General features: G+C 35.5%; 1 protein-coding gene across 3 annotated transcripts in view; it reads right to left on the bottom strand.

Annotated features, from left to right (window-relative positions):
• Nucleotides 1-26,528, bottom strand: part of LOC105257340 (nephrin) — a 243,633-nt gene that overhangs the window by 133,502 nt on the left and 83,603 nt on the right. For all 3 annotated transcript variants that reach the window (XM_011267899.2, XM_025409989.1, XM_011267898.2), the window contains exon 4: nucleotides 17,451-17,656. In XM_011267899.2, coding sequence (XP_011266201.1) covers nucleotides 17,451-17,656 — 206 coding nt within the window. The remainder of the gene's footprint in view (nucleotides 1-17,450; nucleotides 17,657-26,528) is intronic.

Raw genomic sequence — 26,528 nt, 5'->3', positions numbered from 1 at the left:
GCTCTTCCCGCAAAAATATCACATCAAACGTCGAGAGAGCGAGTCTGCGTATTTTACAGGGGTCCCGAAATGTAAAAGCAAAATTTTTCCCGGCGAAAACTTCACCGACGAAGGGAAACGCGGCTTAAAAATATTAGAGAAGAGAACGATTTCTCGTTATTATCGTCTTTTTAATTTCTGATCAAGAGGAGTCAGCGCAATTGCAGAAAAAAATAGATGGATATGGAAAAGTTAGTGATCTTTCCGACCTTGTGGGGAGAATTTCCAGGAAATCTGAAATTTTCTCGTGTGTGTGCGCGTGTCGTGGCTTTTGACATGTGCATCATGGCACACGGTGCGTACAAATTCACCGGAGATCGACTCGAAATACGCCGTCAAAGGAAGTTTCCGCGGGTTTGACACGCAGTTTGTGGGGGTTCGAAAATAGGAGCAACGAGCGCGTGTTTTCGCGAGAGCAATTCTATAATGAAATAAAGCGACGCGAGATGCTCGTCGGTCTTCCGGAAATTGATTTATCGGGACGAAATTGCGAGGAGAATCTTCGCAATTTGGTGGAGAACTCGTGGAAACCGCGAATAACTCATTTATCATTGTTTAATTAGACTGCGGGCGCTTTTCGCGTAATCTTTGATGCGGCAAGATTCAAAAATTTATCCTTTAATCTACTTATTAATTCACTTCTATTTCCGAAGGATGAAGAACTGTGTGTACCAACTCCGTTAAATTAGAATCCTGCATTAAAAGTAGATATAAGAACAGAACTCTCCCTATGAAATAGAGAGAAAGAATAAAATCATCAGATAAAAAGTTAAAAATATTACTAAACAGAAAATAATTACATAATAAAAAAGCAATACTAAGACAAAGGAAACAATGAGAATAGAACAAGACAATGTACATACAATTGTTCACTATTCACGTTGTATAACTAACTAGTTTAGTTTATATAACTCGTAAGCATTTACTTCAGCATTCCTTATCAAATTCCTGTTTATTGTCTCCTGAAACTCACACTATTATGCTGTAAAGATTAGAACCGACGCTACAAAATTAACATTTTATGTTATGACTTACGTCAACGACTCGACGCTAGATTAACTAAAGTTTCATGATAGCAAGCTCTTTACTCTGTTTAAACCTTCCTATCCTAAGTTTTATTTTACGACCGCGAAATTATGTTGTTCTTAGCGAATTAGGAGCAATAAAAAAAATTGCTAAATAAGCTCAAGAGGAATACGTTTCTAAATTTAAATTAGCCTGACAAATAACACTTGACGATTAATTTTATAAAGTTTGATACATTACTGATTGTCAAAGAGGATATTACATCACGCGTTTACGCTGTGGGTTTTATCTTAACCACAATTCACACGGGAAATAAGGAGCTTCTCTTAAAACAGAAAATAGGATTTTTGTTCCGTGCTGATGAGAGGACAAGCTAAAAATGCTCGAATATTGCGATGTCATTTGTTTTCAGGCCGGCTAACGGAAGAAAATGCAAAAATTGCATAGAGAAGCGCGCGAAAGAATATTCTGCGTCTCTTCTGGGACCGGAAACGTCGTTTCCCTCGCATTTCCCGAGTCGTGTAACGCGCCGAGTACATCGCGCACGCCGCAGTTACAAGATTACGTTTCTCTCTCTTTCTCCCTCCGTGTATTATCCTGCGGTCGCGCTCCTTTCCTCCCTCGCGAAGGCGGTTTCTCGCTCGCGGTAAATAAAGAAAGAGAGGAGAGGCTGCGCGCCGAGATATATCTTGTTCTTTTAATACTCGGCAAATTCCAGTGAATGCATTGTGGAAATCCGGAGGGGATGGAAATCCGGCGTGTGCCTGGAGAAGGAAGGTTTTGAAGGACAGGAAGACAGTTAAGTGAGTCCTGCGCGCTGAATACGAGTATTCTTACGTGCATCTTGTTTCGCTCGTTTCCCTGTCGAGCCTTTAGTTTCATATTGTACTTTCGTTCGTCGTGAATATCATAAACGGCGGCATTCGCGTGTCCACTTCATTTTTTTCTTTAAATTGCGTCGACAGCGGCGGATTCCGATAAAGAAATGCGGAAACACGCACTCTTCAGCGCCTGACGAGTCATTTATACGAGAAGCGGATAATGTTGACGTCGATTTAAGTGACAATTGCAAAAATAATGTAGAAATAAAAGGACTATGCAGAATATTCCAATTTAATTGATCACCCTCTCTAAAATTCTTTTGTTTTTGATTTTAAAAAATATATTTCACATAAAAGTTGTAGGATTTCGAGAGGGATACAAAGTGGATTAAACAAAATTTTTAGTAGAGACATTTCGTAAATTTCGACATTTCCTTTTGTATAGAACTATTCTAATTATTTTAAATAAATTTATTTTAATTAAATAAATTTGTAAATAAATTCCTTTAACATTTTGCATACAAAGTTATAAAGATAAAATAGTCAAAAATTGAATCGAGATATTCGCGAGATATTTTATATTTTAATCTGATATATTTTGATATAAAATATCTCTAAAATTTAGTTTTTAATATTATCGTGTAATTTTTGTAAGACTAAAACAAATCAATTGCAAAGAAAATGCATAGTTGTTTTTAAGAAAAAGTTGCAATAAGCAATTTGTAACATATAGCCGCATTTATTATTCGGTACATGAAAGTATTACGATAATCGATTATCCATTAAATATTTTTAACAAAATGTTTTACGAGATATTTTGTATTTTACGTCAAAATATGTCAGATTGAAGTATAAAATATTTCGTAAATCGCTCAATTTTTGGTTAGTTTACTTTTATAACTTTTTATGCAGAATATTACAATCTATTTACACAAAATAATTAGAATATCATTTAAAAAAATTAAATTGCCCTATAAAAATTAAATTGCCCTTTGCGAAATGTCTTTATTTAGAAAAATCTCGTTTGACCCATCTTATATCCCCCTTGAAACTTTTATCTGAAATATTTTTTTCTAAAATTAAAAGCAAGATAATTTTGGAGGTTGATGGATTAAAACGAGACACCCTGTATATGAAATAGAAAATGATGCAAAAACGTTAAAAAGAATTATACTAGACTCAAATTGTTTTTAGATTTTTATTAAAAGTAACATGATCGAAGTTAAATTTCACGCTTTATCAATTTTCTTCAAAACTCTAGGAATGAATCTTAATCGTTCATGATTGCACGGAAGTGGAGCAGAATTGCTACTTTTGAAAGGAATGTACTTCATATGTGAAACGGAAGGCACGTGGGGAAAACGCAGTCGCGTTTCGTATGTCGTGATTCGCTCCGAGTTATCCAGGGCCAGGTATCCCTCGTATTTTCCGCGAATTTTTCCCGGCATCGTCGTCATCGTCGTCAACGTTTCGCCCGACTTTTATGGTACAGCTTCGTATCATCCAGACGCAACTTTCGTCGAAGCTTACGATTTCCTCCAAGGTGGGATGTAACCCGCCGCGGAAAATTTTCAAACGCGACGAATTTCGAACAGCGAGTAATTTTCTTACGGGTCGTTACGACGTGTAATCGACAGCAGTAAAGGAGAAAGAGTCGTCGGTGCGACTTACGAAAAATCTCAAGGTATCACCGAACGTTATCGTTTTCCCTGCCGATACGAACGACGTGAGAGAACAATATCGTATGATTTTATAGTTGTCGAGATACCGCGCGCGCATTTGCCTTGGCTCGTCTATTCCGCTCAAGTTTAACTCGAGGCTGGCTTCCTCTCTCCTCTCGCGAGATCCCGCAGAGATCATCATTTAAACTGTTACGCCGTCGTAAAACGTTTGTACGAGAAAACATTTCCCAACTTATACCGTCGTTCCGACCAATTGGTTACGGGGATAAATCAGTGAATAAGGTTTCCGTTACGAGAAATTGCCGTGTTTCACAATTCCCCGTAACAAACGTTTCCGCATCCAGCGGTGGGTCCCGCATCGGACTTAGGCGGGATACCTTCGCCGCGACGATCGTTACTCAGCTCGCGAGGATATTCTCCCGAGAGAGAATCTCTTTGCGAGTCGTTTAGCCCTCCTCTAGTGAGGATAGATCACGCGCGCGTCGAGTCCCGGAAGAATTTTTACTGCCGACCTAGAACGATATTACATACTTAGCCGCCGTTGCACCTGCTGCTCCGCGAAGATCCGGGCGTTTATCATGCGAAGGACTCGTTCCCGGTTTTTTAAGAGATCGCCGGCCTCATATCTCCCGAGAGATACCTCGCCGTTGCCTTCCTCCCTTCGTCCCGAAGTATTCAACGTTTCAACTTCGAGTGTTAAGTTAGTTTATTCGTAAAGAAATTTTTTTTTTATTTTCCCCCCCCCTCCTCTCTCTTCGCGCGTTTCCCGTGAATAATTTAAAACTTTGTTGCATCAGTTTATATGGTAATATACGTGTCGCAATTATAGCGATATGCTTCAACATTTTTTTTATCACCTCTACACTTTTTTAATTTCAATTTTCTTGAATATTTTCAATCCGTCTTTTCTTTACACAAATTTTATTAAATATCACATGGTCTTGCGATTTTTAATTGAGGATTAAAAATCATCGTAATTAGATCTCTGAAAGATTTCCCATCGTTTATTTATAACATGAAAATTTAGATACTGAGAAGAGATCTTAATTAAACCAATCAAATTCTGTTAATCACAGTTGCGGTTTGCTACATTATTACTGCCTCATTATCGACCATAGCTGAATAGTAATTAATCTCGCCAAGTAATTGAGCGAAGCAGTTATACGTTTGCAATACAATCATGTAATTGTAATATAAGATAATACGATGTAGACATTCTATGTACAACACATACATATGTAAACAATGTACACGAGTCTGATCTTAATTATGGAAAAATTATAAAACTAATAAAAAAAGAGATTTTAAAATATGTAATTTTAAAATGCAAAATGTGTTTGAATTATTTGCAATACATATTATTTACACATCGACAAATCGAATACCATTAGTGACACAAAAGCGCCTCGCGAATCCGCTTATGGCTATATATATATTATATATTATATATTATATATTCTGGTTTAAAAAACAGTATAATGATATAATAGAATAAACATGTAATGATATAATAGAATGAACATCTTTCAGTATTATACTATAGCCTATATCGAAACACACATATCTTGCTAAATAATAACTTTCTCAAGCTAGTTATTCGCCGCGAAAGAGAAAGAGAGCAAAAATGAGCAAACGATTTAAAGAAATTAAAAAATTCCGAGTTTCTTGACAGAAGTTCTATGGCAGAACTTCTTTATCTATCTTTATTTAATTCACGAATGAGAATCAATCTTATAAAAATGTGTATTTTTTACTTTATCCTTTGAGAATAATTTTAATTGATTAATGCAATTTTTGTGATTAAAATGATATTAAATACGATATTATTCGAATAATTTTCAATTTTAAATACACAACAAAAATCTAAAAATATATATAAAAAATATATCTATCTAAAAATATATTATATCTAATTCAAATTATAACTAAAAAAATATGCTAAGCGTTTTTTTCTTCATATTATTTTAAGTTATATCGCTCCATATTTTACACATGTTTTGTGATTAAAACTTTTAATTAGATAATAATATATAGAGTCTCTTTCTCCAGCGAAAGTAAGATAGACTAAATCTTGAATTATATCCATTTATATAACGCGTAATAAAAGATCAATAATTGTACGAGCTATGATAAAATGACAAGGCGATATATATTATTTTATTAAGCAAAAATTGATTCAATATAATTATTCAAATTTATCCAGAATTATTCAGCGATTAAGTAATCATGTCACCATCAAGTACGCCAAGAAATGTAATCTTGTTTTCAATGTAAAAATAATCAGAAAGGAAAGAGAGAAGTCGCTCATTCGGTTCGGGACATATTCGAGAGGACGTCCCGAGCAGATAGGGGTGACGGGACACTCTGAATCGGGGATATCGAGAATGACAGTGAATCCCACACGTGACTGGAATAATTGACCGCGATCGGGCCGAGACGCAAAAGAGAAGATCCTCCGTCGAAACTGGAATCCCGGGTATCCCGGGTCGAATCCCGCATTTAAGCAGAGATTGTCGCTAAGAGAAATATGACACACGACCATTCTGGACGCCGACACATTCAATTGTATGCGTGTCCCTGCACAATTTTTCTCGCAATACGCCGCGAGCGAGACGCACGTCGCGAAATATGAAAATTTGTCCCGACTCGTGATTTATTCTCGATGTCAGCGCGGATTTAGTTTTGCGAGAACGTGAGCGCGCGCGTAGAGGACGTCAATTTTCATGACTGCGAGTCGCAAACGAGATTAAGCTTTTTGCGACTCCGCGTCCGTGTATATTATAATTTTCATGTTATAATGTTTTTAATCCCTGTCTTTGTTAAAATATTTTAACGGAAACGTTTACATAAAGCCACACGCTGAGTTTTTCTACACTTTTTTGCACATGCGTTATTAATTATAATCTATCGCGTCTAAAAAAGCATCATAAATCGAATACATAAAAATTATACATGTACAAGCTAAATTTATTATAGCGCTGTAATTTATTACAGATTAGAAATTAATTTATGAGTAAATTAAGAATATTTAGAATTTTTCAATCAAGTACAAACATTTGTCTAAATTAATCAATTAATATACTATAAATATACTATATACAATTTATGATAAAATTTTCTATGTTTCTACGTAAATACTAAATGATTGAAAACAGTTTTGATTCTATTTAAATAAATATATTACGGATACCACATTTTACTTGTTCATTTTTCTTGTACGATTCTTTCATCGGGAAATAATTTCCTTTAAAATAGCAAAATTGTTGACAATCGTTTGTATAACTCACGTAGAAAAATATACACGGCCTTTTGAACCGGTACGGAGCCGATAAGGACCGATGGAACGATGGAACGATGGAATTTTGTGGGATATCGAACGTTCGCCTGCGAAGACAGACGAGCTTTCCGAGGCGGAAAAATATGTGGCAGCTGGACTGTCCGTGAATCTCTTGTCGATTTTCTTCTGATATCGAGGGAGACAGAGCGTGATCTTATACAGAGAAAAAGAGAGGAATCGAGAAATTCGGAGGATCGGGAAAGGTCTGTTATGATTTACGATATATCAAATTTTTTTATATCACGACAGGCACTCTGTATGTGACTGTTATCTGAATATTGAATCATAATCGTGTTTGCAATCAGTCAACTTAATTATAGGAAGCAGTAATTCTCTTTCATATCAAAGAAAATTATTGCTCTAAAAATTGAATTAAAACGAAAATGATTTCGAGAAATCTAATTTAACTCAAAGTAAGGAACTAAAAAAGTTTCTTCAACATCTAAAAAACTGTTTTAGCAATCTCATCAATACTAGATTCTATTTTGATTAAAAAATAATTAAAATACAAATATTTTTTTAATGAAGAAAAATTAATTAATATTTCCAATTTGGCTTTATTAATGATAATCGATATAAATTTTTAAAAAAACTATAGATCTATTATTTTCTACCGAATATTCTAGTTAGAAGAGAATTGAGAAACGTCGAATGGATAAACAAGCGCAGGTCAAGAGGCGGATAAAAAATAGCGAAGAAGCAACAAAGGATATGAAAATGGAGATGCCCATCGTACGGTTGATGGACAGCTCTCCTCGAGTTTCGCTCTCGGCATCCATATCCGAAGAAATATCGTGATATTTTCTCGTGCGATAGGATCCCGATCGTTTCTCCAGCGATACGTTCGAGAAAATGGAACGTGATATGACCCAAAAAAATAAATTCATCCTAAAATAACAATTTTTATATCATATCAAAATTTTCAACATTGATTGCACACACTCTTTCTCTCTCTCTCTCTCTCTCTCTCTCTCTCTCTCTCTCTCTCTCTCTCTCTCTCTCTCTCTCTCTCTCTCTCTTTGACATTTAAACTAAAACCATTAACCTGATATAAGAAGATTTGATATAATAACCTATTTCAGAAACTAAATTCCTGCTACGAAAGATTAACATTATCATCAAACAGTCGTTACTGAATTTCTAACTCTTGAGAACTTTAGCACTTTAAATGTCATTTCTTAGAATAACGAACTTTAATATAAATGAAATGTAACGATTAATCGTTTCGAATTGACATTACTGGAAAAAAATTATAAATTTATTGCGCTATCATAAGAATGGAAAAAAGTTCTATAACTTCCAATTATAACTTTTCTCGCATTAAACAGAATTCAGACGACGTAGATTGTTTTCACGAGACGGCCCATTTACAATTTTTACTGCATTTACTGCAAACGAAACGCAATACGAGCCATAATATTACCAAAGTATTACAAGTTTTCGACAACGAGAGAGTTTTGCCTCATCGTCGGAGTTTTTATGCGACGAAGGAAGCATAATATGGCAGCGCAAACATTCGTTGCATTCGTTTTCTGCTATTTAAGCGGTCAACGTTCCTCGACGATCACGAGTTTTCCTTGAAAAACAGGATGCTTTAAGATCTTTATAAGACTTCTTCCGACTAATGAGCACCGTGCTGTTTTCGCAATCCAAAGAAGACAACAAGAAATCACTTCGATATTTTCGTAGATATAAATCTAATTTAAATTTTTAGATACAAATCTAATTTAATTTTTTTGATATAATCTGAATGTTTTGTGTATAATGCATTAATAAAAATTAAATTAAATTGAATTAAAATAAAAATTAAATTATACAGAGTCCGATATCATTTAACATAATACGTCAGACACATATAAAAACATGACGTAAACAAAACGTACTTTTTAAAGAGAAATTACATGTAAAAGGGGTTGTAACATTGTTTGCATAAAATAATATTATCTCACAAGGGACACAGAATTGCGAGAAAAAAATGTTTCATTAGAAATTCTAGAAATATTCTATTTTAATTAAAGAGAAAGAGATAACAAACATCCTGACTAATATGTAGAACAATCCAGACTTGCCGCTTTTTCTTTCAAAAAGAGGATTACATAAAAATAAAAAAATATTTGTATAATTATAAAAATAACTCTTTATGCATAAAAGTCAAAAATATGTCGTGCTCGGTATTTTTTGTAATAAAAGAACCGTGTAACATACCATAAAAGAGAAGACAAGTTTTATACTTTTATGACAAGTTCCACGCGGATGCGCCGTCATTCTTTAGACTTATCCGACGAAGTTTTCGAATTGGACAATCCATTATTGAGGCTCGTTTCGTCTCTGATTCATGATTTTTTTAAAATCTCACCTAACCGCAAACGCACCCGAGGAGGCAAACTTCCGCCATCCTTTCTCCTTTTATGTTCTTCCTTCTTGTCTGCTCGGTCGAGTCGCGTTTTCCACTTCGAGAGAAACTTTCCGAATCGCATTGGTCTGCAGACGCGGAAACGCATCGATTTCGTTGAGCGTACGTTTCTATTATGATGTAACGATGAATTATTGCCGCGGTAAATTTACGGAATTTAAGGAACACATCAATCGATAATGTACAAGGGATATCCGATGATAACCGCCCAACCTCTTGTGTGCGAGTAGAACGGATTAAACTGAGCAGGAAAGTCATCTATCGTTTTGTGATCTTTGCAATAATTAATGAGAAATTAATTAAAAAAGATTGTTATTAAAATTAATTTCTCATTAATTATTGTGAAGATCGCAAAACAGTAAATTTTCCTACTCATTGACAGTTTAATCCGCTCTTCTTATACACGAGAGATTAGGTGATTATTACCGGATATCCTGTATATGAACATCAAAAGTTGCTTTTCTTTCTTACTATAAATTTTTTAATTATGCGGAATTAGTCTCTTTCTAACAAAAATTTTATGCAAAGTGTATTACGCGAATATTCAGTATCATTCACTAATTATGCATACTTATAACGAGTTAAATCTCTTTAAAGCAATAAATGTGTGTCGCTTTGAAATTAACGAGTTTCACTTTGATAAAAACTTAATTTGGACGTTAATAGCTAGGATATTTAAGAAAAGTGAAGGAAGACAAAATTTATAAAGTTAATACCATTATTTAATACCGCCAAATTACGATCTCGTCAAATTTTCACAAATCTTCTTCATCAAAGAACACTTCCTTAACTTTTACGACAGCGAATATCGTATGCCGATAAATAATTTGAAACTCGCAGTAAATTAAGAATTAATAAATATTTATTACTCGTGCTCGTCTTCAGGATTAGTCGCTTAAATTAAATGGTAGGGGAAAATGCGTGGAAAATGCTTTTTTGTGAAGATGGCAAATAAATGAACGAGCTTACGAAATATAAATCGTGGGATAGAGAGAAAGTCCTTAACGACGGCGCGAACAAGGATGTATTTATGTCAGAAAGTCGAGACACACGAAAAATATTCCGGAGATACGCTCGTTTACCAGCGGAAGACAGAGGCGCACGAACCGTGGAGAGCCGTCGTGTGGGAGACTCGGTCCGATGGGAAATGGCAGTCGGGCCGCACCCGAGTCGCAAGCGGGGTCTCTGAATTTTCTATGGAATCTGCTAACGATAAAATACGAGCCCGTCCGTTCCGTCATACTAAATTTCAGGATGTGTCCCCCGCCCGGCTCCGTAACCCCTTCCATTCCTGGGGGCGAGTGTCATCCGTCCCCTCTCGCGAAGAGCCCGGAAAACGTCGTTCGCGGGATATATCAATCATCTTCCAGAGCGCGGTATTTAATTTTCATGAAAGATTCCGGGCGCCGGACGCGCTCGAGAAGAAAAACACTCGGGCGGAAGATGACTGCACCGTTTATCGAGCACAGCGCAAGAAGGTTAAATCCCGGAAGGAGAGGCTTTAAGGAAGGAAAGCGATTTTAAAGTATTATCCCTCGTTAACCCTCGCGCGTGAGTGTTAGAAATTCTATATCAGTGAACGATCCATTTTGTGAATAGGAAATGACAGGGCTGATAAATTGAAAGAAATGTACGTGATTACAATCTCTTAAGTACTTTATCATTAAAAGAATTTGATTATCAATAATAAATTAAATAATTATTAATAGTAATTATTACAAATTTTTAGTTAAATAAAAAAATCTGTATTGCATTAATTATATATCATAAAAATTAAATGCATTATATTTTATAACGCGTTGTATTTTACTTTTGTATTTATGTCATAAAAATTAAATGCGTCATATTTTACGTAATTTGAATATCATTATCGGTTAATATTTATTGTAAAATATTTTCGTTATACATCTATATCTATATTTGTATTGTTATAATTTTATTAGCTTTTATCAATCTCTGCTTGCATACAGATACATGAAAAATATCTGAAAATGAATATCTCCAACGAAATTAAGTGCACAGGCAGGCTCGATATATTATTTTCCCTTTTCGATAATGAGATGCACGTCATTCGCGGAATAAAAGGCAGATCTGGAGTAACAAAGCCAGTTTTTTAGGTGCTTCCGACAGTATCGAATATTTTCAATCCTCATCGCGTCGATCTTTCTACCTGAAAGCTGACGAGTAATCACCGATAAAGGGGTTTAAACGAGAATATCCAGCGTGAAGTATCGATTTCAGTGCCACTTGAGACGCAATTCCGGCGATTCCGATGCAACGTGTCCTGTCTGGGATTACAGGATTTATCCAAACCACTTGAAAAGCTCATTGATGAGGATCGAAACGATACAGAAGTTTGTTCGAAAAAGAGTCACGAATTATGCGCGGGATTAATACCATTATCAACTCTGTATATTTTGATTTAATTTATACTGCGCATATTTCACTTTCTTTTATAATAAAATTCCTAGAAAATATTTTTTTTATTTTGCGTCATATTTATTTTATCGCAATAATAAAACTTGTTCGAATTAAATTAATATCATTCAAGTATTTATTGAAAAATTCAAACAAAATCTACTGCAGAGGTCAATTTATAAAAAATGGCATAATCCAAATTTTTCAATTTTATTCAACTACAAATTTCTGTAGCGATGCCATATAAAAAAACAATTATTTTTTCAGCAATTTGGCTTTGATTAAATTTCAAAATATATGGTTAACAATTTAGACACATGTACGATAACTAAGTTAGCGATCAATTAGACGGATGGAGGTTAATATGACTACACGCTAAATAAGTGGCCAGAGGATAAGTGAGACAGAGGACAAGAGATAGTATGAAACTAATTTGGCCGTAAGCGGCCATTAGATGTTCCCGAAGTACGCGTATGGGGAAATGGGAGAAAGGGAGTAGCGCTCGTCAAAATCTAAAGTAAATCCTAATCGGATTAGCATGAGTCGACTCAACGCCCGAGCAGCTTTTGTTCCCAAGTTTCAACGATGGGGCCTTGGGTTCCTTGGGGCGTGCGTCTCTCCTTTATCCAATGAGCTAACGACTCCGAGTCTCGAGGCAGGAAAATTGCGAAAGACGAAGAGAAAGCGCAATGGAAGTGATGGAGAAGGTGACACGGGAGACACCTTCAAGAAATATCGGGTAAGAAGATGTGGTCTACGCTTGTAATTTAGAGATTCTTTTAATAAGTAATTTAATTTGAAACTGCTGCATGTCGGAACTGATGCGATGATCATTTAAAAGGGATCAAGGAGATAGAAATTAGGAGCGATACGTAGAAACATGGTTTAAACGAGCGAGGAAAATAATCGTAATTAATAGACATGTAAGACGAGGGAGAAAATAATTGGGAAAAAAATGGGAACATTTGTGTCAGGAGTCATTTTTCGAGGCAGGAAAATTGGGAAAGACGAAGAGGAAGCGCAATGGAAGTGATGAAGAAGATCACACGCGAGACATCTTCAAGAAATATCGGATAAGAAGATGTGGTCTACACTTGTAATTTAGAGATCCTTCTTTTAATAAGTAATTTGAAACTGCTGCATGTCGGAAATGATACGATGATCATTTAAAAGGGATCAAGGAGATAGGAATACGTAAAAACATGATTTAAACGAGCGAGGAAAATAATCATAATTAATAGACATGTAAGAGGGAGAAAATAATTGGGAAAAAAATGGGAACATTTGTGTCAGGAGTCATTTTAGTTACGATAGGGGAGCTTCAGCTCAGAGGGCTTCCTCCTTCCTTCCACATATTCTCTCACAATATTCGTGCTCATCCCTCTCTCTCTCTTTGTTCCTACACATATATCGAGATGTGGCTCGAAATTAACCCGAGCTGGAGCGACGCATCGAGGCGTAAAACGAAGCGGCAGCGGCGTTTCGACGCCGATGGCCTTTCGCCTGCGAGATGTATCCCTATTCGATTACGTTTTCCACGCGCCCACGCTGTACGGACATCCCCCGAGAAGCCCGGGACGAGAAGCCCGAGATATCCGGGCACTAACGCGAGAGCAGATTATTTAAGTTAGCGAGCGACGCGCGACGATCCAACCCGCTCGGACGGATTCCGCGACGCTCGACCGAGTTCTGATTAAAAGAAAACAGCGCCGATCGGCTTTGAAATTTGGCTTGGCTTTGACACAGTCTGCGCATTTCCTACGCATTTATTCGGCAAACTGGGTTAATCTTTCTCAGCGTAATACGCTTCCAACTGATCGATTAATCTCTTCCTCGATTGGAAACTGAACTTTGCGAATTTACCTGCCTCTAATGTCCAAATAGATGAGAACAATTTGTAGATGCGACGAGATCGATTAAAAAGATGAAGACAAATCGATTACACACATATTTTGAAAAATGATTTGAAGTGAAGCTAAATGTATGTGATTAATTGATGTGACCGATAAGTGATTTTTTACATACGAGATGTTCCCTTCAACTTAATCAATTTCACAAATACATATTGTCGAAATGATCCAATTAATATCCAATTTACTTTATTATTATTTTAGCTAAAAATTGTGAAAAATTTCACAAAAGAGAAATACTAACAGACTATATAAATGAAAACAATTTAGACATTTAAAAATCGTTATCATTTTTTTATATTGAATCCTATGCTGCTTTTATATTAACGTTACAGGGCTTTTATTATCTGATATCCAGAAATTCCATTTAATAAAACATCTGATACATATCAACAAATTATCATTTAATCTTTATGCTTTTTTGTAATCACTGAATGGAACCATCTGATGATTATTTCTCTCATTGTTGTACAGTTTTATTATCCACATTTTTATACCTGCCACAAATTAAACAAAAAATCTAAAATCGGAAAATTCTCGGTTCTCATCTGAACAGAACATCTCTAATCAACGTCCCATATATTAAGTCAATTTAACGATCGATCGATAGTCAAATTGGGTTAGAGACTTCGTGAAAGCTTCTCATCTTCACGACATGAAGAGCTCTTCCTTGGAAACCAACAAGGTATTGCTTCGATTCTATTAAGAGACAAGAGCGACGAACCCATCGTGGACTTTCGGCGCTTCTCAGAAACCGACTTTCGAACTTCCGATTTTACTGCATTACAAAATCAACGCGGCGGATATGCATCGCTGACGATCGAAGCTGCTATCGAAGTGGGACACAAAGTTATAAATCACTTACCGGAGTTAGCAGACTCGCAGAAGAACAAAATATGTCGCCATCGTCGCAACTAAAAAGTTTCGCGAGCTCGCGCAAAAAGGGAAGGAGATTACACGATAATTTATATTTCTCTCTGAATTGTCAGACTCGCTTTAATTGCTCGCTTATAATTAAGCTTTGTTCAAAATATTTGTAAAATTATTGAAAAGTTTGACGTTGCATAAAATAGGATGAATATATTCATCACGTCCATTCCACATGTATTGATTCCTACGACTATTTAAACATTAATATCCTATTTATTCCCAAGTTTCTGTATCGAAATATTTTTAATATTTTCAGAGCGTTTATGCATAAGCATACGTGCGTAATTACATTTGATTTCCCCTCTACATCGGATAATATTATTCAACATTATGGAAATGGGAAACGCTGTTGCGTACCTTTCTATAAAGTGGAAATTGAACTTTCTGTACAGGTTGACGCGTATCTCATATCGATTTGACATCAAGCATTAATTACTGCATTGTAATATCAGTTTCGTCAAGTTAGTCGCGTTATAAACGCGATAGCGATTATTTTACACGAAGTGAAATAACATTGCAACGCGTTGTTATTTTAACTGTGCAAAAAATCTCATTATAATTGGAAATTTATTTTGCTTTTCATTACAAAAAGCAAATATGAGACAAAAAACAGTCGTCGCGATTAATATCCTGGAAATTGAAAACCTTTTTAATTAAAATTATGTTAATCGTTGTATCTCAATATCACATGGTACATATTAAAAAATAAATATTCCGATAGAAATTAATATAAGCATATAATCAATAACAAATTTTGTGTGCTCATATTTCCATTTTATAATAGATTCGATGCATTATACACGCAATCCAGGATTATTTAAATAAAAATTTTGTTCCGGCGAAACTAAAACAAATAAAGGGAAAACAGCTTTATTCGTTTGCATGCAAAAAACATATTTTGCTCCGGAATGTAAATTTCTTCGTAAATAACAATTGATATCGTAATTAAATTGAAATTTATTCTAAATGAGATCTACTGCTGATTATCTTAAAAGCATTAACTATTTATCTAATAAACGAAAAATTTATTTTGGGGTGTTTTCGAGTAAACAAAACAGATCATTTTAAAACAAATATTCAATCAAATAAATTTGTTACACGCGATAGTCGCAATCATGTATGTGTGCGTGTTTTATTTTTATACTTCTCCCGTTTTGTACATATCTTTCCTATAAAGGCTGCAGGATTATGCGTTCCTTATGACGCGTTGTAAGCAAACATGAAGTTCTTGAGTCCATGACATTGCAAATAATCTACGAGTTGCCCGAGGAAGATTCGAGTCGACGATTTAACAGCCGCGCGTCGACGGAAGAGCGAATCAAACTACAGACAAACCAGCCAATCGACTCGTGCTCTCAGCACGATCGTTTACAGAGGATTGCTTTCAATGGTCGGCTGATTGTACGAGTGGTCGCTCGATTTCGGATTAACGGCCATTCTTGGGACCGACTCGTCCAATCGCAGCGACGATCGACATCGAGTATCGGCGGCCAGTTTCGTCGAGTTTCCTCGGTCGGACGCAATTTTGTGAAAGTTTAACGAGCCTCGAACTAGATCCCGCGCGAAAAGCCCAAGTTTCCGCTCTCGAAAAACGAGGCTGGCCGATGAGTTCAGATCTCCAGATTTATATTGTGATGAAAGAGAAAGAGAGAGAGAGAGAGAGAGAGAAAGAAAACAAGAAAGAAAGAGAAAAGTGTGTCTATTCGCAGGTTTCCTATGATCTCCAATAATTGCGATGCTATCACGATTGACTGTTCTATTACAAACAGTTGTAAACTGCAATCGCGAGTGTGTGTCAACGTATCTTCGAATATCGACGATTACATCTTCGTAAAGAGGACTTGTTTGAAAAGTGTATTTGGAAAATGATCGATGCGGAATAGAAACTTCGTTTCTCCTCTATTTGTATTTAACGAGTTTCAAACTAGTTTTCCATGAAAAGATCAATGTTTTATCTCACACCGTATGAAAACTGCCAGATCGAAAGTATTTTGAGATTCATTACGTTGTTAAAAAAAGTTATTCCATTCGTAGTTTCTAATAGTCGCGATACTACTGCAGCTGATTATTCCGCAAACAACTGTCAACTGCGATTGTCACTATAATTATTACTTTATGTATTATTCCAAATATCAATTATAAATTTCTGCTGGTTCAAGATGCAATTCTTGTATCGTAATCTTTTTCTCAATATCAAAATTTTCATAAATTTTGTTTTAATTTAATAATAAATGTGTATCTAACGTTTCTATTAAAATATTTTTTGATTATATCCAATATAAGCATAATTATCAAGGCAATTTGCAAGACAAAATTAATTTTTAATAAGCGAATCGTTTTGTGAGACTAGAAAGAGGAAACGCATGCAGAAAATAAATAGTAAATCGCGCAAAAAGGATAATTCGAGCATAATTTTATAAAAGTTTAACGAGTCTCGAATTAGTTCCGCACGAAAAATCTAATGTAAGTTTTCTCGTGAAAACGACCAGGTCAATTTCTGGAAATGCAAATAACTATGGAAAAGTTGCTATACGTACTTCTCGTCCGCTCTATATCTGTAATAGCAATTATGAATGCAAACAGAATTGTGTAAACTACGCGACTGCGCATTTCAATATTTTAAATATGTATGACTGTGGATTACGATTTAAAAGATTTTTTACAGTCTCTACTCTAAAGATCATAAGAGTGTACACAGAATATAGCTCTGGAATTTAATGGTTAAAATTTCGAGATTAATAGACTGGTGACAAGTGGTAAAAATATACATGTAGCATGATAAAATCGAATAATTCGCTTTCGATATAAGCGACATTTTCGGGTGAACGTTAGTTTAACGAGAAATCTGTCGATTAAGGACGATAGTTTACTTACCGATAACGGTGAGGTTAACTTTCAAGTTTCTTGTCGGCGAGTTCCGGAAGTCGACTCTGCACCTGTAAACACCCTCGTCACTCTGCCGAAGATCCTGAACTGTCAACTGCGCCGGTGGGTTCGCACGAAAAGACGCCCGATGGCCCCAAAAATGAGCTGCGCTCCATAACTTCGCTTTCCCAAACTGTCGACTTCTCGCATCGTAACTGCAACAATCACAAAGATGCATCATTGAAATATAATTCGAGAAAATAAATTGCATAATATTCAACTTATATTTAGCTTATCACTCGATAACAGTCCCAAAATTTCTTTAAAAATTACTTTATTAAAAAATTCCTGAATCAAAACTAAATTATAAGAAAATATAAAAATTTTTTTAAATGTAAATAAACAAATTTAAATAAAAAATAATATAATACAAATAAACATAAATAATGATAAAGAAATATAAATATAATATATAAATATGTATAATAATATAAATAAATAAGTTGAAAGAAAAGGATGATGTATTCGGGGCGCATAAAGCGTCAACTCTTCAAGCAAAACATTACAAAAGATTTACGTTGCTGATTTAATGTGTAACGGCGAAAGACTCCAAAGCGAGTTCTTATCGCGGAGTACGCTGCATTTACAGCGAGAAGTCTGTTTGCGACTGATATACTTCGTCTGGCTCAGCCTCGAGGAGCGTCCTCGGACCGCGCATACAAATCACGGGATTACCGCCGCGAAATATGTCCGCTCGCGGAGTTAAATAGCGCGGTTTCACGTGTCGCAAATCGCGGCACCAAGTCGCGTAGCTCGCGACTGCCGTCCGTCGCACGATTCGCATTTGTCAGCCAGACGAAAACTTTTCCCTCCGGAATAACAGACGAGTTATTTTAAAGTCTCTCCTTGCGCGGGCCGGAGGAGAGTGAATGAACGGAATGGGGGATGGGGATGGGCTAAATAATGCGGGTTAAGTCGGCCAGAGGGATGAAAGTAACCGGAGGAACGAATGGCCGACGACCAAAGTACGACGCACAATACACTCGGGCCGCTCTTATCTGGCTTCGGCCAATTTTTCACCCAACTTTTGCAATTCGTCATAGTCGAGGAGCCGTGGGAGGCGAGGGTGGAGGCGATTGTCGCCCATCCCTCTCAAAGTCGCTCGAGCTCGGAAGACCCAATACAGGCCAGGAGAAGTGCACTCGACCGAGAGAGTCAGATAACCTTTTACTTCTCAGGTCGGGGCTTTCTCCGTCGAGGTAGTTTCAGGTCTTGCTAAAAGAAAAGGCCGATACGTATTATATCGTTCGCATTATACAATGTTACGACGTCGTAATTTACCGGAGAGCTTATAATAATGATAATCATCCAATTTATCTTCATGTCCAATTTATCTATCCCACGTCTCAATCTTGTTTTCTTTCTGCTGTAGGTTTTTTGTTATATATATTTTTGGTTATTTTACATTTTTATTATAACTTTTATATATGTTTTTTATTTCACACATTTTATAAGTTTTTTGTATAAAATTTCTTTGCGCTTGAAAATGTTATTATTGATCTGTCATAATACCTTTGAGCGCAAGGAAATTAGATTCCACTTAAAACATACAAACGTAAAATTGTCTTTATTCCTTAATATATCTTAAAGATATTCTCAATTCTCCTCGTTACACAAATATCAACTGTGACACAGATGTTGTATCCTTCATCCCGTACCCGTCATCAATTATCATTGGCCCGGACCGAGTGCGCTCGAATGTAAGTTCGTAAGTCTAATCGAGGAACGGAATGACGGCCAAGTTAGCGCGATAAGACGTTCGTCAATCGTTCCTGAGTCGAGAGGACGCTTCCAAGTTTCGCATCTCCGAGAGTTTGCTCTCATCCGACTCATCCTCGTTGTCGCGGTTGCCGGGACAAATTGGATCGGTTTTTAATGAGCGCAATGATTCGTCAACCTGCTCAAATTCACCGGCACCGACGCAATGCTGCGGTATCAACCCGCTTGTCGAGTCTCTTTCTCTCTCTCTCTCTCTCTCCGTGATTTACGCGGTCTACGTGAAATTTAAGGGGTCCGTGAACACACGTCGACAGTAAAAAGGTCTAATTGGGACGGACGGCTGTTCCCTCCGAGGCCGGGCGAGTAAATCCCTCGTGGAAAATTTTATTTGCGAAAGTCGGCCACGTTGTGTCGTGCGGATAATTAAGCGTGAGGGCAAATGCTGTTGGCGAAACGACGCTGAAAAGCGCGGCACTGCGTATAGTTATAGTATTGAATCATTCCGCTCTGAATAGAGAACGCGTTATAACACATTTAACTCTTTGTTATGATATTATTCTTGCAAAAGAGAGTTGTATTTTTTGTGTGTATATATATATATATATATATATATATATATATATATATAAAATAATAATAATAATTATTATTATTATTTCAAAATTTATTATGTTAAAAATATTATTATATATATGAAAATTTATAAATTCACATTTTATTCGATAATAACAATTTATAATTGCATTAATAAAATAGCTAGCTTTTATTCAACTTGAAATATTTTATTTCATTATTTTATCAATGCATAAAATATATAGAAAAATATAAATATGCACATTTTTATGTATAACGCAGAGATAAAATTATGGGGAATTATACATTTAAAGAGATAAAATTATACGGAGAACGAAATATAAAACACAACATTTTATGAAAATAATATCCATTTTATTAATAGTTGTTGTATTAAATGAAAAGTTAAGGAAAAATCGTATAATCTACGTGAAATTGTTGCATGCAAATTGTATCCATTATAAATATATACGGAAAATATATTTTTTACACCGATAATATAAATGAATATGTCGGGAAAATTTTGCTGATTAACATAATATAATACGAAAATAATTACAATTATAATATTCGGAAATTTGTCGCATTTCATGTTACAGACATTTTTCAAGTGATTATCATTCAGTGAAGTTTTAATTAATACTGTCAGCTATTCATTATCGCCGTAGCAAACTGCATGCAATATAAAGCACATCACAATCGCATAAATACTGCTATGCACATCGACTGAAATTTTTCCATGGCATGTTCCATGTCCGTATTGCTGAAACTGTATTATTAATTTTGTCTGATTGCAATCCATTGCGCGTTGATAAAACTTTTCTCCGTACAGTAGTGCGCTTTTATTGCACGAGAGTCACAAGAGAGATTAATTATTTTTAGAAGCGAATATAAAAACGTCCTCCATCCCTTTTCCCTAATCATTCAGAAAAATCAGTCTACATTAAATTGTGTTTCGAGATCTGCACACGCATGACATAAATTATATCTATATAAATATCTAAATTAAATAAAAAATATATTAAAATATTTTTTATTTAATTTTTAGAATAAAAACAGATATTTTCAATTTAAACACGAAAATTTTAATATTAATTCTTTCTTTATTAATAGCTTCGCTTTATAAAAATATTTACATTTTTTATAATTATTTAAAATTTGCAGAAATTTTTTAGAGAATATTTGAGTCATTTTGAGGGCGAACTAATTAAAATGATTATCTCTTTCTATTAAAAAATTTTTATCTTTCATAAAATAATATTTTTATGTTAATATATTACAATATTAATATTCATTTGAATATATATTTTTAGTTTTAATATTATTAATGTAATTTCCGTGACAAGCACGCCAGATTAAAAGCTTTAAATGCGTAAATGAGAACAAATAGTTAAAAAATCGAGTATAAAAAAACAGAAAGGGAAGACAAATAAAAAATAGAGAGACAAATAGAAAAAAATGGAATAAAAAAGAGGTGGCAGATGGTCTCTAAACAAATTAAAATAATTGTCCAGTTCGGAAGCTGCGCCGACATGGTCAGTCTAAAAGAATATCTTTCATGAATACGGAAAAAACGAATGTAGCGTAGAATAGAAGGGAGATGAGTCGTAAGAGGGACTTAACCACTCTCGGGACTCTTAAAAGGAACTTAACTTTGCGCATAAAATTAAGGCATTGTAATTGCAGACGGCGTCGCCGCTGCGGCAACGCATTTCTCCTTTTTTTCCAGACCTTCTTCCTTTCACTACCTTCCCTCCTAACCCATTTTCTCATGGAACTCTTCAAGCCCTTCAAAATGACTTATTCAATTTTATTCTTTCACTCGACAAAGAAATATTTATAATTTTCTTCGATTAATCAGAAGATGGTCCCGCCGAAATTACAATATTTATTATGCAAAATATAGCGGATATATTTTGGAAATTGATTTTTATGTAATTTTTCTTTATCGAAAATTTTATAAACCATTTTTCTTTTCATAATTTTCCAATTCAATATTAAATACAGTAGGTATCAGATAAAAGTTTTAATTGTCAAATTTTTTTTGTGGATTTTGCATGAAAAGTATTTTTTATTTAAGTTTTGAAATAATTTTTCAGCAGCAAAAATCTAATTGGATCGTCAATTCTCCTTCTTTCGCAGCTTTGCAACTTTAAAAAATTAAACGCCATCTTCGTATTAAAATTCTGTTAAAGTAAAACTGACTTGGAACTGTAATAAAATTCTGTGTCTACGCTTGCTTCGAATTAATTTTCATTTAAGTTTTACGAGCGCGCACTTTATATTATCCAAATAACTGCGTAATAATTCGCTACTTTTCTTCACTATTTTATTTGCCAGCGGATAAATAAAAGCAGAAAATTAATTTACCGCGAAATGACGTATCAAACGATGCTGCAGCTAAAATGCAATTGTCTCGTCAGTTTTCCGTCCTATTGTTCCTGAAAATCATGCCTGTTGTGTTTTCATTCGGAAAAAATGTATTTTCCCAAGGACATTTTAGCCTTCTCAGACAACGATGATAAAATGATTCTTAATTGCGGCGAATGTCCAAGATGGAGACGAACAGCGCCATCGTCGCCGAGCTTCTTTCACGTAGATTACGTCGCAAGCGGGAAAAAATTAAATAAATCTTTCTATAAATCCACGCTCAAATATTTCTGGCGGTGTGCGGAAATCGTTTAAATCACTCGATAACGCATTCCAGTTTTATTACTGGAAATATACGTGAAAATATACTGTGTTAAGTCATTGCCGTGAAATAAAAGTCAATTAGTAAAACATGAAAAGAACGAACATATAAAAGAATATATAAAAGAATGTATAAAAGAATATTTACAAAATTATTACGTTATTTTTTAATTCATATCGATATATATAAATTATGTTATATATATGTTATATATATGTTATATATATGTAAATTTAAACTTTATATAATTAAAATTTATATACATATACATATAAATTTAAAAAGAATATATACACATATATATTAGGAATTTATTTTTTTCCAACAACACGATTTTTAAACCATAAGATTAATAGTTTTATCAATTAATAGTTTTATCAATTAATAGTTTTATCAATTAATAGTTTTATCAATTGAATTATTATTTAATCTCTCATTAGATTATTTTTTAATTTATTAATGCATTTTTGATTCTTTGATAATTACAACATTTACAAATTAACAATTGATAAATTTCTCCAATTGTTACATTGAAATTCATTATCATTCACTATTCTCTCTTCCATTTTCTCGAGATAAAAAAATATTTTTCGCGAAAAAAGCGGCTATATAGCATTTCGATTTGTTCGCGGAAAAGCTTACGATGCATCCAATATGATTCGCATTTAGTTTCAAAGCTAGCTTTACCGATTTCAGACGATCGCTCCGTATCAGACGTAACGATTCCGATCGGATTCGGGACATTTTCGAACGCGGCGAGTGCTTGCCCATATCCGCCGATTTTGATTTGCTCGGAATAACCGTCGACCATATAATGCCGGCGCCTATTTCAACCTCTTGTCGTTTCCAATCTCGCCGTATTTCTATCATTGCTCCCCCGCCCGTTGAATATCCCGTAGAGATAGTCGACCTATCGCCGTCGTTATCCCTCTATTCAAATATCACCGTGAAACCACGCTCCGTCATTATTCTTCCAAATGGGATTCATGCCGCGGCATAATGGGACAGAGATATCAATCCGATCGACGAATATAATATCCGATTACACAGCCGCAAACGCGGCGCTACCCCTTCCCCCTTCCGTAGAAGCCCACGATGTACGTCAAATCACACGGTACCAGATACATGTTGTATGCCGATCGACACTCGAGTAGAAAATCGAGAATCGGCTCAGTTTGCGAGTGAGCTTCCGATATCTCTCGACGGTCGCTGATAGCCCTACGGATCGTGAAAAAAGCTCGTTCGAAAGCCGAGCGAACGATCGATCGCACCGAGAGGGCGGAGTCCCTTCCAGTCTATGTTCTATGTTCACAGCTGAACTGCCTGCGGTTAAATTAATACCATGCCTTTGTAAATAAATATTCAATGCAAATCGATATACAGAGCTAATGACTCAAAGGTTTCGAGAGCTCGATATGGTCGAGTTTTGACAGATACTCAATGGGTCTTCGCCGAAATCATCTTTGAATTAATTAAACGGTTTGCTCATAATTTAATAACGTCAACGTTATTAAATTATTAATGTTATTAAAAGATATTTCATATTCGAAAAAGAGGAATCTGTTTATATTACGCCAGACATCGTAATCGCCATGGAAACGCCACGTAATCGCGACGCGCTTGAAAGCCTGAAAAACCCCCGTTCAAGGCCGTATTTACGCAGCGTTCGCTCACAATGCCGCGAAATAGCAAACACCATCAACGTCGATTTAATCTCCCTTCGCGCCGCGATATGGAAGAATCCGCGGGCGCGAACAAAAGAGGGAGAAGGATAGGACGAGACGAGAGGAGCGAAGAGTATCGGTGACAAAGGAGGAACGTAAAGATGATCGGGAAGAGAATTTCACAATGCACTCGTTCCGAACGTTTCCCGAAGACGGATGATCGCCTTCTGCATCGACTATCCATCGATCGTATCGTTTCTTGCTTAAAGGATTCGTTGCATACTTCATGGGCAAGTCACGGTCGTCTAAGTCGGCGATTCATTGCGAATGCGTTGAAATTCGCGAAATCGAGTGAGGGGAAACAACGTTGCGAGCTGGCGTGTAATGTATCGATCTCATGTGAGTGATAAAGGTGCGTATTAAAAATTGAAATCTCTCCGAAGGCGAGGAATCTTGCGCTCGAGTCTGACGAGGCGTCGACTGTTTCTACTGCTACGCGGAAAACATGACAGTTCTAACGACGATCAATATTTACTGTCTTAATCGGGTTAATTTGGTGTAATAGTTAATATCGTTTAGCCTGCTAGTTGTTTACTTTTTCAGAATAGATTGCTTATTCGCAAGAGATGTGCAAAGTTATCTTACACGTTAGAGAATCTTTCGCGTATATTTATGTTTGATATAATTAAAGAAATAAATTGAAATTTTCTTTTACTTCCTGTTCTTCCTTAACACGTTTATCTTTTATGCTCTTTCGACCGCTTGTATAAACAGAGACTAAAAATACATTAAATGCGAATTCGAAGAAATGTTTCACCCAATGGAATGGATCAAATCAGCAGAGAATTCTACGCGTGAAAAGAGTTGGATGAACGACATTCAGGTAAATTGATCGAGATTGAAAGGTAAATGGTAGATAGAGAATGAATACGTGTCGCAACGAGAAGAAATTTCCGGGCGTTATGATTGGGCTAAGTTAGCAGCAGGTGCAGGCAAGATTGTATGTGCGACAACGATGTTCGACGAACGCGGAGCATAATTCTATCGCGTCGGGGAATGTTGAATGGATGTTCGAATCGAATTCCGACCAAGATTGCGGCGCGGCAGTCGCACCAGACAATTGGCGGGTCTATTTACGACGTCGGTCCGGGAACGCATCGAATTGGAGCTAGAATTATTGTATTAAGGTGGAAGACGGCGATGTATGAAGGCGCATTGCCCTTATAAGCAGAGATGCAACCAGCGTGCGCAGGAAGATCGCACATAAAATTTGCGAGTCTACTTCACCTCTTCTCTCGCTAATTTCTTTCGTCCATTTTTTTAAATATGTCAGATAAGTGCAAATGATAACGCGACGGAAATGTAAAAAAAAGGGAAAGGAAAGATAAAGCTCGAATAATATTCCACCTACATCGCTGTAAATCGTGCTTTTCTTCTTAATTGTACTTATTCCGTGTATTTAAGGTGAGACAAGCGTGACTGTAGTTTCCTCACAAATGTAGTTTCTTAAAGATAAGAACGAAAAAACAATGAGAATACTAATGTAACTGATTGTGAGAGGAACAGGCCTCATAAATCGGCATGTAAAGTCGCAGTTTCTTACAAAGCGCACTAGGTTTTCATGAAGCACGAAAAAATGAGTTTAATTTAATTCGTAGATTTTATGTAACATTCGACAATTAATCTAGGAAGTATATATATCTTGTTAAGAATACATGTTACGTTCTCGTATTTCTTTTAATTACGCACTCAATAAATCTCAGTTAAGAAAGAAGGCAGTCAATGAAATAAGGGAGTTTCTTTTCAAATTTTCACAGATATTGAAAATCTCATATAAAAAAGATACAAAAGGTCTACAGGTTTTATATAGATTCGAGAAAAATTCTCTTCTGCTTATTTTAACGTCGAATTCCTCGAAATATTAAGTATTTTCTTTGAAAAACTCGGTAAATTAATCAGAATGTAGATCGCCAGCTTTATTCGCCGAAGCGTCTCGCGAATTTTATGAATAATATAATAAGTATCTTTAATGGCCATAGGGCTTTCCGTTAGTTGCAGTCTTTGTGTGACGGGAATGTAACACTAAGTCACGTAAATAGAGATGAGTTTATTATCGTCTAGAAGTGCTCTTCTCGTAAGACTACTACAATGACGTGATTTATATGTAAATGTAATTAAACTGTAACACACACAAACACAAATTATGTATTATTACGAGAGAATATCTGCAGAAAGAACGACTCTCTGCGATCCTTTTTCGATATTTTTTATGCGTAAACAAATATATTACTTAATAAAAATTAAAACATTACGAAAATATTGCGTTAACAACAATATTTAGTTCTTTTTCTTCTACGATTCTTATTTACATATTTTATC

The sequence above is a fragment of the Camponotus floridanus genome, unplaced genomic scaffold, assembly GCF_003227725.1.
Source record: "Camponotus floridanus strain SB8 unplaced genomic scaffold, Cflo_v7.5 scaffold3, whole genome shotgun sequence".
Taxonomy (NCBI): Eukaryota; Metazoa; Arthropoda; class Insecta; order Hymenoptera; family Formicidae; genus Camponotus; species Camponotus floridanus.
This window is presented reverse-complemented; position numbering and strand designations above follow the sequence as displayed.